This window comes from Salmo salar, chromosome ssa21, assembly GCF_905237065.1.
Source record: "Salmo salar chromosome ssa21, Ssal_v3.1, whole genome shotgun sequence".
Classification (NCBI taxonomy): Eukaryota; Metazoa; Chordata; class Actinopteri; order Salmoniformes; family Salmonidae; genus Salmo; species Salmo salar.
The window spans coordinates 22887558-22901487 of record NC_059462.1 but is presented as its reverse complement, the minus strand read 5'-3'; the positions used below and the strand labels follow the sequence as shown (position 1 = coordinate 22901487).

Here is a 13930-nt window from a genome sequence, read left to right as displayed (position 1 = left end):
CATCAGGAGACGTGGAGGAGGCCGTAGGAGGACAACAACCCAGCAGCAGGACCGCTACCTCCGCCTTTGTGCAAGGAGGAGCAGGAGGAGCACTGCCAGAGCCCTGCAAAATGACCTCCAGCAGGCCACAAATGTGCATGTGACTGCTCAAACAGTCAGAAACAGACTCCATGAGGGTGGTATGAGGGCCCGACGTCCACAGGTGGGGGTTGTGCTTACAGCCCAACACCGTGCAGGACGTTTGGCATTTGCCAGAGAACACCAAGATTGGCAAATTCGCCACTGGCGCCCTGTGCTCTTCACAGATGAAAGCAGGTTCACACTGAGCACATGTGACAGAGTCTGGAGACGCCGTGGAGAACGTTCTGCTGCCTGCAACATCCTCCAGCATGACCGGTTTGGCGGTGGGTCAGTCATGGTGTGGGGTGGCATTTCTTTGGGGGGCCGCACAGCCCTCCATGTGCTCGCCAGAGGTAGCCTGACTGCCATTAGGTACCGAGATGTGATCCTCAGACCTCTTGTGAGACCATATGCTGGTGCGGTTGGCCCTGGGTTCCTCCTAATGCAAGACAATGTTAGACCTCATGTGGCTGGAGTGTGTCAGCAGTTTCTGCAAGAGGAAGGCATTGATGCTATGGACTGGCCTGCCCGTTCCCCAGACCTGAATCCAATTGAGCACATCTGGGACATCATGTCTCGCTCCATCCACCAACGCCACGTTGCACCACAGACTGTCCAGGAGTTGGCGGATGCTTTAGTCCAGGTCTGGGAGGAGATCCCTCAGGAGACCATCCGCCACCTCATCAGGAGCATGCCCAGGCGTTGTAGGGAGGTCATACAGGCACGTGGAGGCCACACACACTACTGAGCCTCATTTTGACTTGTTTTAAGGACATTACATCAAAGTTAGATCAGCCTGTAGTGTGGTTTTCCACTTTAATTTTGAGTGTGACTCCAAATCCAGACCTCCATGGGTTGATTAAATTGGATTTCCATTGATTATTTTTGTGTGATTTTGTTGTCAGCACATTCAACTATGTAAAGAAAAAAGTATTTAATAAGATTATTTCATTCATTCAGATCTAGGATGTGTTATTTTAGTGTTCCCTTAATTTTTTTGAGCAATGTATGTATGTATGTATGTATGTATGTATGTATGTATGTATGTATGTATGTATGTGTATATGTATGTATATATGTATGTATATATGTAAATATGTATGTGTGTGTATATATGTATATGTGTATATATGTAGATATATGTGTGTGTATATATATATAGATATATGTGTGTGTGTATATGTGTAGTTAGTGTAGTTACTGTAGTTACATATATATATATATATGTATGTGTATATATATGTATGTATATATATATGTGTATGTGTATATATGTATGTGTATATATGTATATATGTATATGTATGTGAATATGTATATGTATGTATATATATATATATATATATATGTATGTGAATATATATATGTATATGTATGTGTATATATATATATGTATATGTATGTATATATATATATATATATATATGTGTATGTGTGTGTGTATATATATGTATATGTATGTATATGTGTTTTACTTGAAATGCATCTTTGAAAATTGGATGTGACATACAGTACCTAATGAATTCAACCAGCTTTGGTGACGACCCTGTTGAAAAATGAATGGTTTTGACCTGGAACTTTTGACCAAAGTGTTATTCTGCATGTAAAATGATTACGAACTTTACCCACTTCATGTGTTAAAATAAAATACAAATGAAATGCTGTTAGATAAACTATATTTACTTAAATATGAAGTTGAATCCCCTTTCTCCTTAAATGAATGACAGTATGACGATTGTTTTTTGTTTTGTTTGTTCACGGTTGTTATTCATAATTGTCAGTTACAAGATTTATAGGATATTCGTGCAAGCTAGTTGCGGTTCGATTTGACAACACATAATGTCCTTAAAAAAAGAAACGTACCGTGTATATAACAGACAAACTGACCTTAAACGGAGAAGTGATCCCATTGATCCCATCTCCTATCGTGTTAGTACGTTTTTGTGAGTGAGCCCACCATGCAGTATATTGTCTACAGACAACAAAACCTTATAACCCTCTTCTCTCCAGGTTATGCAATGGTCTCAGCGGCCCGTCCAGATCTCCAGGTGGTTCTGTCCCTCTCTCTCGTGCCACGGCCGCTGCTCTCCTCCCTCTGCTCTGCCTCTGAGGTTGCTGAGGCGCCTCCTGTGATTTTCCTCCTGGCCAGTGCTCCCTAAAAGAGGCTAAGATTGCCAAGATCTGCCCCGTAGCGAGCATGACGGCCACCACACGTGGCTCTCCTGTTGGGGGCAACGACAACCAGGCAGGCCAGGCGCCCGACGCTCAGAGTCAGAGCCAGCCCCCGCTGCCACAGAACCAGGTCAGAAGCCTCTCTGTCCCATCCTCTCCTTTAATTTCTGTCCTTCACCTCAACATCCTGTTTTTGCCTTGTCCTCTCTTCTAGTCCTCTTTCCCTTTTCTACCTCTACTCTGCCCCATCCTGTCACTTCTCTATCCTCTCAATTCTTCATGTCTCAACATCCTCTTCTATCTCTCGCCTTTCACTCTCCCCTCTTCACCTCTCCTCTCTGCCGTTCGTTGCCTCCATCCTCTCCTCCTGCTCCTCTTTGTGTTAAAGCACATAGTATGACATGAACGTCCTCCTGGTGCCCTGTGGGGCATAAAGCTGTCCTGATTCATTTAACGGTAACTATAAATCAAATCTGTTTTGGCCTCTGAAACCATAACACAAGTTGTGTGTTTGATGGATGCTGTATTGGTGTATTGTTTAGACTTGAGTGTTGTTCTGTTACAAATACTGCACCAGTAGCCCACATTGTTACAGCAGCTGCACAGAGACGCATCTAATTGAATTAAACTGCGGGGCGTGACAGTCAGTGCTCACACCTAGGCACACGGAGGGAGAGAGAAAGAAGGCAGGGAGACTTGGAAGGAGGAGGTAGGAATCAATGAACACAAGCCCCAGAGTAATAGATAAAGACAGCGAGCGTGTGTGTGTGTGGGCCAGGGATGAGTAGCGCCCAGACGTGAGAGGCAAGCTGGCTATGTAGGTCAACCAAGCAGAAAGAGCCTTCTCCACACACCCCCACATTTCCCAAGTTCTGCAGCTCCGCTACCCACATCAGACACACACACTTGCTGCTACCACTGCTGCTCATACTTACGAGCAGTCATTAACATATGTCAGACACACACACAGTTCTTGAAGACATGATGGGAATAAAGAATAATTTATCTGTGGATTTTCACAGCCTTAAAATTCAAGAGACATGCTGCATTTCTCCTTAACACCTGCATATGCCACATTAATATATTACACACACACACACACTGACATGGTGTCAAGTATTTTCCATGCCTCCCCTAGTGTGTGTGCAATATGTATTTTGTGCACGCTTGTGTATAATGTTGATTGTACCTCATGGTTTGGCTAATTGGCTTTAGCTAAGGCTACATTAGGAAAACAAAACATATGGCTATGTTTCGGGGAGATGGAGTTCTATAGCTGATCATTCCTATACTACAGTGCTACTGTTTGTAAAAATCCCATATTTGTTGTTAATTGTTGGAGTACAGTCACGGGTTTTGACACCTGGCTGCAACAGGGGCCTCAGATAAGATCTTTCTATCACAGCAGTGCCTCCTTGTGAAATCGTCTCTCAGCTCTTTTTGGGCTGGACCTTAACTTCAGTGATGCGTGTAGATTGCAAGTTATTATTTTTTTAATGCACATCTCCCAATGTCATCAATGCATGATTTTGAGTGAAAGTCTGAGTGACTGGTGCAGATCCCAAGTTAGCTTGTGTTGAAGAGTGAATGTTGGTGGGAACTGGGAATAGACTGGTTTTGTCCAGATGACTGTCACTAGGCTCTCTAGCTCTCCTGTTATATATTATGAGTCAGTGTTTCCCCTAGTTTCGAGGTGGGTTATTGCGAAATTGGGATTTGGGGAATTTCTGCCCTATATTCTGTTTTTGATGGTGTGTTTCAGACGTCGTCTCCTAACTCCACCAATGAGAACTCTCCAGTGAGCCCCCCGGATGAGCAGGGTCAGGGGGATGGCCCCCCCCAGCTGGAGGAGGAGGAGCCTGCCTTCCCTCACACAGACCTGGCCAAGCTGGATGACATGATCAACAGGTACAAACACACTCCTACACCCATGACTAAGCTGAGCGACAGGTGTATATGTATGTGTGTATGTGTGTATGTATGTATGTATGTATGTATGTATGTATGTATGTATGTATGTTTGGCATTGAGTTCTGTGGGTGGGTGTGTTGATATAAGGAGGTGTGTGTGGTTGTGAGAAGGAATGTGTGTGTATCTGTATTCACGTGGATGTTTTGTTTCCAGACCCCGGTGGGTTGTTCCAGTTCTTCCAAAGGGAGAGTTAGAGGTTCTTCTAGAAGCTGCTATAGAGCTTAGTAAAAAAGGTAAGAATGTTGATTCATTCTATTCTTCAAATCACTCCTCAATACTTTGAACTATGGCAAGCAAGATGGTATAGAAAGCTTGGCTATGTACACATCTGAAATATTATGACTGCACTGTATTTCACCCACGGTGTATGGAGTTTAGACTTGCTTGGTAGCTGACTCTCTCTACTTTCGCTTTGTCAATGGCCCATGAAATATAATCCGCTTAGTTTCTCTTTAGATTGATATTTGACTTGCAGCCCTTCCCAAAAAATCTGTGGTACAGTGGCGGTCGTTGATGTTTAAGATGAGGGAGGGCGATTTTCATTTTTTTATGAGCATGGGCTTACTTCTATTACAGCATGTTGGATGACTGTCATTTATATTCCATTCATCCAGTTCAATGTAAAATTGATAGATTTAGGCTACTACATGATGCAAAAATTGTCCCTATACCCATTATAGGGCTGGGCGTTGTGGACAAAATATCTTATCACAATAAATTATGTGATTTCAATGGGACTTTCTCCATTTTATATTGTTGAATCCAACTCCAAACAAATTATTTATCAAATTCTGCATATTTTATTATAATTTCTAAACTGTGCCAAACAGCATGATATGGGAAAGAAAATCTAGGCCTAGTTAACTGTTGGAGTCATGGAAATATGTTTTTTCTAATTCTATAGTTGGAATATAGTGGGCAGCACCTTGAATACATTGTTGTTTGACATGGTAACGAATGAATTAATAAGCCAGTGAGGAATTATTGACAGGGTAGGAACCAAAGCGTTGGTCAATGTTTCCAGGTCACCCTAATTAGACGTTACATTACATGTTTTCTTACTTCATGTAGCTAGCTAGCCAACATATTCATGCTTCGCCTATTCCTCTCTGATAAGATACCATTGCACAAACATGCTTATCTAGGCCTACACCAGCACTGGTACCAGGCAGTATTAGCCAACTAGCCATGTTTGCTTTGACTGTTAGCTGGCTAGCTAGCTTACTAAATGTACTAACTAGCGATTTAGCGTTAACAAATAATTTTAGCAACACCTAGCTAAGAAAAGACAAACTAGCAAACAGTCGTTGGCAGACAGTAAGGTGCACAAACGAATAGTGTAATTATAGAATACTTGTGTAATCAGCATGTCAGCAATATTGTTGCATCCATCTGACCATGCAGAGTGAATGGCAAGAAAGGGCTCGTGACTCTGTGGTCGACCAAATGCTCTCTCCTTGAGTGATGGGGCAGGGCTTTGTGTGGTTGCAGCAGGAGGAGAGGGAGTGAGATGACTCAAGTAGTAAATGGAGTAAACTATTAAAACTACCGTAATTTCCGGACTATTGAGCGCACCTGAATATAAGCCGCACCCACTGAATTTAAAAAATATATATTATTTTGAACATAAATAAGCCGCACATGTCTATAAGCCGCAGGTGCCTACCGGTACATTGAAACAAATGAACTTTACACAGCCTTTAACGAAACATGGCTTGTAACAAAAATAAATAGGCTTTAACGAAACACGACTTGGAACAAAAATAAAACATTAGCAGTAAGCTTTAGTTGTCTTTTTGTACTGAGTCAATTCCTCACGCTGCTGTTTCCAACGTCTTATCATCGACTCATTAAGACCAAGCTCCCGTGCAGCAGCTCTATTTCCTTTTCCAACAGCCAGATCAATCGCCTTCAACTTGAAAGCTGCATCATATGCATTTCTCTGTGTCTTTGCCATGATGAGGGTGACAAAATGACTACCATAATCAGAATGATGGGAAGTTTGAGAGCGCTTGATTTAATCTAAACAGTAAACAAAAAAGTTGTTTGACCTTAACCCGTTCGGCAATTTCATTGGTCTAATGAAAGCTTCATGCTGCCAAAAAACTGAGCATGTCACAGAATGTGTTTTTTTGGAGGAGAAAAATTGGAAGCGGGAAAAATCCATATATTAGCCGCATCATTGTTTAAGCCGCGAGGTTCAAAGCGTGGGAAAGAAGTTGCGGCTTATAGTCCGGAAATTACGGTAACATTATACAAGCCGGAGTTGAGTATCACATTTGAACAAACCAAACATTGAATTACTGTTATAAAAGGTAAAGTAAAAACTTAAACTGGTCCGTGTGTTAATACCGTTGTATATAGTAAAATACGTAAACCGCCAAGCCCAAACCCATCATGAGGTTGCTACAACCTAGCCTATGAATGAAAGTTTACAACGTAGGTGCACAGGTCAAGAGAAAAATGAGAGTAATCAAGGTGACAGTGACACATTCAGTACCGCCTTGCACACGCTTTCCTGTATCTAGCTGATCTAGGGTGTAATCATTAGTCGAACAGTTGCACACGAGAGATTCTATTGGACAAATTCAGGTATGTTTATCCCCGTTTTTGTTCTGTTTGCTACCGTTGAAGAAAGGTTTTCAAACAGAATTAGCGGAATGAATACACTCCTGATCACACTCAAAACAGTTCACTTTCATAGCAGCCACATACAAACCGCATCTTCACTTTGCTCGTTGTATAATTCCTTCTCGCATCTACACATTCTCCTCCTCTCAAGTTTTCCCATTGCTTGTGGACGTCAATGCACAATACATCAGCTGTCTGTGACAAGGCAACAAAAAAAACTTCCAAACCATATCATAACCGTTAACTGCTGCACATAGCCTACGTCGTTATCACCATTGACGTGAATATCATTGATGTGATGACTGTTATTTATCAAATAATTGCCTACTATGTTTAATTGGTACAAGATTAAATTAATCATGTAGCAATTAACTCATTAGGAATTTGGGGCACCACAGGAAAATGTGTTTGAGTTACTATCTCCCGATTTAAGCTCTAAAGATATGTAAATATCTCTTACATCAATAACAGTCAATTATTAATTATTACCTCATCAATCTCGTTCTGAACGTCGCAGACTTCATAAATCTGCACAAACCCGGGTCTCACTGATCATTCCGTACGACACAAATTGATTTGATTATTTACTTACAAATAAGCTAAATGATAACATAAGACACACACACACGGTATAGGTTATTGATTAGAAACTTAATACGATGACAACAGGTCCCTAACGGACTAACACTATGACACTTGTTACACGAGATGGAGAGTTAAAGAGAGAGAGGGAGAGAAAGCGAGAAAGAGAAGCAACACTTGGATACATTTGGAAACTATCCTTACAGTAGCCCTAATACCTTGCCCGAACTGACGCTCGTTTGGGTAAGAGGTAATGTATGTATTTCCATGTTGAAGGTCTTCGCTGGGTATCTCTGTTGGGCCCAGGCCTTCGTGGGCAGGGTTCGCTTGGTGAGAAGGGGGGCCTGTTCTTCGGATGGCCTCCTTCGTTCGCGGGTGTAAGTCTCTGATTGTCCACAAGAGGTCACAATGTCCTTCTTCTTAGTTGTCTGTTTACTTGAATTCGTTCTGGAAGTGGTCTTCTGGGGACGGGCTAATCAGCCGTGTCGATGATCCCAGAGTGGTGATGAAAGCAGTGTAGGCAACGATGATTTGAAGAGAATAACCGGATGGTCCTACTTAAATTCACTTTCTTAGATACAGCTACTCAACTAACTGTTAAGAGGTTCCTTTGTCTTCTTCAACCTCGTGTTGGAGTTTTCGGGGTCGTGACTAATGTGGACCATGCTGCAGCTTTTGGTCCATCTAGTCTGATTATATTAATTCTTAACTTAATCCTTTTATACCCCCGAGTAGAAAGGGGGTTTTACGTCATGCTGACACGCTCTCTGGGCTCCCTGAGGCATGGCTAGTTACGAAGCAAGGCATCATAATTACTCTGATCTTGTTAGGGAACTAAAAACACAATCCTATGGTCACAAAAACATTCCCTTTATCCTTGATATTTTCTACACAGCGTAAATAATGTAAACCTGATATACACAGTGTAAAAGCTCTTCAAGTTGCAATGTTTTCGTTATAACGTCTTCATAACTATTTTAATGACAACAAAATAGACATACATTTTCCATATTCCATCTCTCATCATTCCCAACATTCGGATGTTGAAATATATTGTCCCATTGTTTGATGATGAAGTTCTGGGCGACAAGAGTCTCTCAGTAACAAAGGGATTTTTACCTTCCCAATATCGTTCCTTTTTAAACCTGTGAAATCAAGAGATTCTACTCTCCTGTGGGAGAGAGGGGGGTTCTGGCTAGCTGTCTGCCATTGCCAGTTGATCTGGCACCTTTTGATCCTCACCAAGGAGGTAAAGTCATGACACTATATTAGCACACTTCATAGACCACATAACGACTAGAACTAACGCATTAGTAAACCCGCTAGAATCATGCAGTACAGTATACAGTCAGCAAGCAGTTTAGCAGTTACACCGGCGGGCCCCTGTGGCAATAAATTAATAAAACCAAAAGCTTACCTTGACTTGCTAGCTAACATAGTATCCCTCTCCTCTGTTTTGAGCCGGGTGTTTGAGTAGGCTAAACTAGCTAGCTGCAGTCAACTACTCACCACATTTTATGCACTGCAGTGCTAGCTAGCTGTAGCTTGTGCTTTCAGTAATAGATTCATTCTCTGATCCTTGGGTGGACAACATGTCAGTTCATGTTGCAAGAGCTCTGATAGGCTGGAGGACGCCCTCCGGAAGTTGTCGTAATTACTCTGTAAGTCTATGGAAGAGGGTGAGAACCATGAGCCTCCTAGGTTTTGTATTGAAGTCATTGTACCCAGAGGAGGACGGAAGGAGGACGGAAGCTAGCTGTCCTCCGGCTACACCATTGTGCTACCCTACAGAGTGCTGTAGACCTTCATTGCAAAACAGTGTGTTTTAATAAATTATTTGGTAATGTGAATATATTAAGTATACTTAAACTATTTACATTTTTATGGATGGTCCTTCCCTTCCTCCTGAGGAGCCTTCACTGATTTGGGAGTACAATATCTCCATGCACCTAATTATTTTCTCTCTGTTTTAGGACTTGATGTGAAGTGTGAGGCGTGTCAGAGGTTTTTCCGAGATGGCCTGACCATCTCCTTCACCAAGATCCTTACAGACGAGGCCGTCAGCGGGTGGAAGTTTGAGATCCATGTGAGTCTTCTTCTTTATTATATATAATTTAATCAGGATAGTGGTCACTGTTTTTTAAGAAGTCACGGACCCTCTTCCAGTACTTTGAGAACCCTTCCTCCTCCCAGTCCCTTCCTAAGGGTAATCACTAATTTGACAAGATTTGGAATTGGTGAAATCTATCCAGTGGAAATCCTGTTTTTTGACCAATCCAATTGTGTTAATTGTGATTAACTCAAGGAGGGAAGGATGCATTTCTGAAGAAGTATTCAAACAGGGCCTTGCTAAGGGGAGTGACATCACCAGAAGCACCCTCCTGTTGAGATCCGATGAATTTATTTTCTGTCCTCTGTTGAATGCAAAGCAGGTGGCTTATGTTCCTCTGCCTCAGTCTTGTCGGTCAACACAGTTTGCTATCTGGACCCTTGAGCTGGAGCAAAGAAGGAAAAATTAACGGAGAATCCCAGGGGTGATCAATGCTCTTTTTATTGGAGGAGGGGGCTTTGGTTTAGCTGTTCTGTTTAACTCTGTAACATTGATCCTGAATAGCCGCTCTCAGTAGAGTGTGAGCCACCCACTAGGACAGCCCAGCTCTATCTCCAGCTTTGGGTTCAGGTGCCCCCCCCCGATTCCCCTATCGTTTTTTGTTCTGAACAGAACCGCAGCGGTCTAAGGCACTGCATCTCAGCACAAGAGGCGTCACTACACTCTGGTTCGATTTCAGGCTGTACCACATCCGGCCGTGATTGGGAGTCCCATAGGGTGGCGCACAATTTGGCCCAGTGTCGTCCGGGTTAGGGTTTGGCCAAGGTAGGCTGTCATTGTAAATAGGAATTTGTTCTTAACTGGCTTGCCTAGTTAAATAAAAAAATAACACTTTTTTTTTGTTCTGTTTCGACCAGCATTATAAAGTTCTGAACTGGTTTGAACGAAGAAAAAAAAAAAGTACCTGTTTATATCGTTCCTTTTTAAACCTGTGAAATCAAGAGATTTTACATTTAGCCCATTAACTCCACCAATCACTGCGGATAGAGTTGCTTACTATGGACCGAGCAAGCTAGTTTACATGCTTGGACAGTGTAGGGCGCGAGATCTGTCAGTCGTTTTGCGGGGTTGACATGACATGGAGGCTTGGCTTGAAGCACTGGGCATCATGATATAACGTTCATTCAACTGTTTTTAGGATATTAGTAGTAAGCCTATCAATTACGTAATACTAGCTAGATACCTGAGGGGGAGAGGCTAATATGGAGGACATCTGAACGTCTGACAGTTGGCTCATCACCGAGGCTAGCTCAATGCTTTGGACCAGAGCTAGCTAACAAGCTCGTGTGTGTGTGTGTGTGTGCAGTGACACCAGAATTTAAAACACGTCATACCTTTTTTTGTTGTTAATAAATCCAATGTGAAACATAACTATAGTATCCTTAACCTAGAAATCATGCTGGCCGGCAGACACTGGAAGGATAAGTTTCTGAGTGATAGAGTGAATGCTTTGCATAGGCATTTGATGTTTTTTTTTCAGGGGGAGTGCTTTTAAAATCTTCCAGAATGCTAGAGATCACTTTGTTCATTTCCATCCGTCCCCAAAAAAAAATATCCTGGTTTTCTGTTCCTTAAACTGGTTACAACCCCTGCTGCTAACCTTATGCCGAACCCTAACCTTAAATTAAGTCCAAAGAGCAAATTTTTGTTTTCAGGAATTTTTGTGGTGTAACCAATTTTGACTTTGCGGCTGTGGTAACTCGTGTCAACTAGACTATGTGGAGCTTATCTTTAAATACATTTTGCTTATTTTTTATTGAACCTTTATTTAACTAGGCAAGTCGGTTAAGAAGAAGTTCTTATTTACAATGACGGCCTACACCGGCCAAACCTGGATGACGCTGGGCCAATTGTGCGCCGACCTATGGGACTCGCAATCACGGCCGGTTGTGATGCAGCCTGGATTCGAACCAGGGTGTCTGTAGTGATGCCTCTAGCACAGAGATGCAGTGCCTTAGACCGCTGTGCCACTGATTCCTCCAGGTCTACAAAGACTGAAGGGTTAGGGGCTATAGTAGGGGTTGGGTTTGGTCTGGGCACAGACTCCACTTCAAGGCTTTATCAAAATGTTCTCTGTGTATCAGAGAACTATTACTGCTTACATTTGTATGTTACGATTGAAATAGACCTCTTGTGCTGTTTCAGTGCAAATCACCTCACTGATTGTTTTGAAATGATTAGACTAACTGCTGCTTCCTCTCTCGCTCTCTCTCTCGCTCTCTCTCCCTGTCCAGAGGTGTATCATCAACAACACACACCGGCTGGTGGAGCTGTGTGTGGCCAAGCTCTCTCAGGACTGGTTCCCCTTGCTGGAGCTGCTGGCCATGGCCACCAACCCCCACTGCAAGTTCCACATCTACAACGGCACACGGCCCTCTGAGACGGTGCCTGCCGGGGTGCAGCTGGCCGATGACGAGCTCTTCGCCCGCCCCCCTGACCCTCGCTCCCCCAAGGTAGGGTCCGAATTCAAGGTAGGCCCCCCCCCCAAAGATTTATTATTTCTCACCCAAGGTGAACCACCTGTTGTTCTCCCATTGTACTCCTTGATATGCATCTGATGCATATGCTAAAGGATTCCCGGCAACGTTCTCTAACTGGTACTTATAGGATGAAAGACCAGGCGGTTCTAGTGTTAAGAGCGTCTTGTCTGCCAAATTAACAGAGCAATGCCATTACACAGCCATAGGCTTCTTGAAGCAAGTGCCACTTCTGAGGTTACTGCCTTTATTAAGCTTGAGTTCCACAATATAATATAACCAGTTGGTATTACGGTTTCAATAAATTAATCTTAAATGGCATTTGCTTTTTTTATTGACTGGATTTATATGTGGGGAAATTTATTAATTAGGATTTATGTATAATGGTTATGATAAATTTGCTATTTTTGCGATCTGTGTGTGTGTGTGTGTGTGTGTGTGTGTGTGTTTTTATATATATTTATATATATATATATACACACGTGATATTTGTTTGTAGTAATTGAACGGAGAAAAAAAATATATTTTTAGAACAAGGCCCGCACTGGATTTGTGTGTGTATGTATGTACACATCACACACACACTCACAAATCCAGTGCGGCACTTGTTCTAAAAATATATTTTTTTTTCTCCGTTCAATTACTTCAAATAAATGATATTGGGGGTACTGTGTGAATGTCTCTTTTTCGCCCATCTAAATCTCTTCATATCTGCACAGTGAGAAATGTCTGAATACATTTTTTGAATTGAGACTAAATAAAATATCCTCTGGATATCTGCGATTGCCATAGGAACAGAGAACAGTCTTTTTTGTCGTCCGTTGGCCTGCAATTTATTTTCTTGGAACAAATCTACAGAGCAGTATTGTTTGCTCTGGGCTTGCCGCCTGTAGGCCAGCGCACAGAAACAAAGGAGGATCCCTCCGTGTACTGCATAGAAAATGAAGGAGGGATGAAAATACAATAAAAGGATGCACTCGAGTGTTGTAGTGTTTAAATGAGAGTGGGCTATGCCAGGGAGAGTGTGATTTCTTCTATGAAAAGTGCGATGAATGGAGCGTGGGCCGGGGGGGGGGGTCAATATGAACATTGTTGTGGAGGGAAGCCAAGGTGGCAGCTGCCTGTCTGCTGTAGATGGCAGGCAGCCCAATATGAACACTGCTGAAGCCTCTATGGGCATGTGGGTTGAATCAGAAGCCAACCAGTTCTCCTCTGATTTTCTCTTCAATCAACCCAAGCCTTTCTGTGTAATAGCTGCTAGACGAGAGGGATGTATTTGTATAGCTCAACAGCTTGAGTGAATAGTGGTCGGGTGGTGAGTGTCTTTACCGTGTGTGTTCTTTTTTTGCTCTTTGTTTACAGGGCTGGTTGGTGGATTTAATAAACAAATTTGGCTCGTTAAATGGGTTTCAAACACTGCACGATCGCTTCATCGGTGGCCAAGCACTGAACGTCCAGATCATCGCCGCACTTATCAAGTGAGTTGGCCTGTGAACACACACACGCTTTAATGCAGGGGTTTTCAAACTGGTCACTGGCCCCCTAGGGCAGGGGGTCTGTGAAATTGGCTTCAAACCTGCACACTTTTCTTATACCTTTCTAGTTGTTAGAGCTGTGGTGAGGTCAAAATAATGAGTCTACCAAATCTATTCATTTTAAAATGTTGATTACTTGCCATTACCATTCACCTGATAATAATACATTATTTTGTTGTTGTTGTTGCTGACATTTTATGGGTGTCCCTGGGTTGCCTGGGTGGGGGTCCCTGGGCAAGAAAAGGTTGAAAACCCCTGCTTTAATGGATTACATTTGAATAGCATGTTTCACTACATTTCCAAGTGCTTTCTACATCACACTCCCCGCTGTA

General features: G+C 42.6%; 1 protein-coding gene across 10 annotated transcripts in view; it reads left to right on the top strand.

Annotated features, from left to right (window-relative positions):
• The window catches only part of LOC106581949 (probable ubiquitin carboxyl-terminal hydrolase FAF-X), a 90578-nt gene that overhangs the window by 13521 nt on the left and 63127 nt on the right, over window positions 1–13930 (top strand). For 7 of the 10 annotated variants that reach the window (XM_014164512.2, XM_014164509.2, XM_014164514.2 and 4 more), the window contains exons 2-7: window positions 2131–2422; window positions 4055–4200; window positions 4417–4496; window positions 9450–9562; window positions 11821–12057; window positions 13426–13541. In XM_014164512.2, the coding sequence (XP_014019987.2) occupies window positions 2318–2422; window positions 4055–4200; window positions 4417–4496; window positions 9450–9562; window positions 11821–12057; window positions 13426–13541 (797 nt within the window). In that variant the 5' untranslated portion in view covers window positions 2131–2317. The remainder of the gene's footprint in view (window positions 1–2130; window positions 2423–4054; window positions 4201–4416; window positions 4497–9449; window positions 9563–11820; window positions 12058–13425; window positions 13542–13930) is intronic. The other 3 variants (XM_045704550.1, XM_045704551.1, XM_014164515.2) reach the window with 1 other exon arrangement.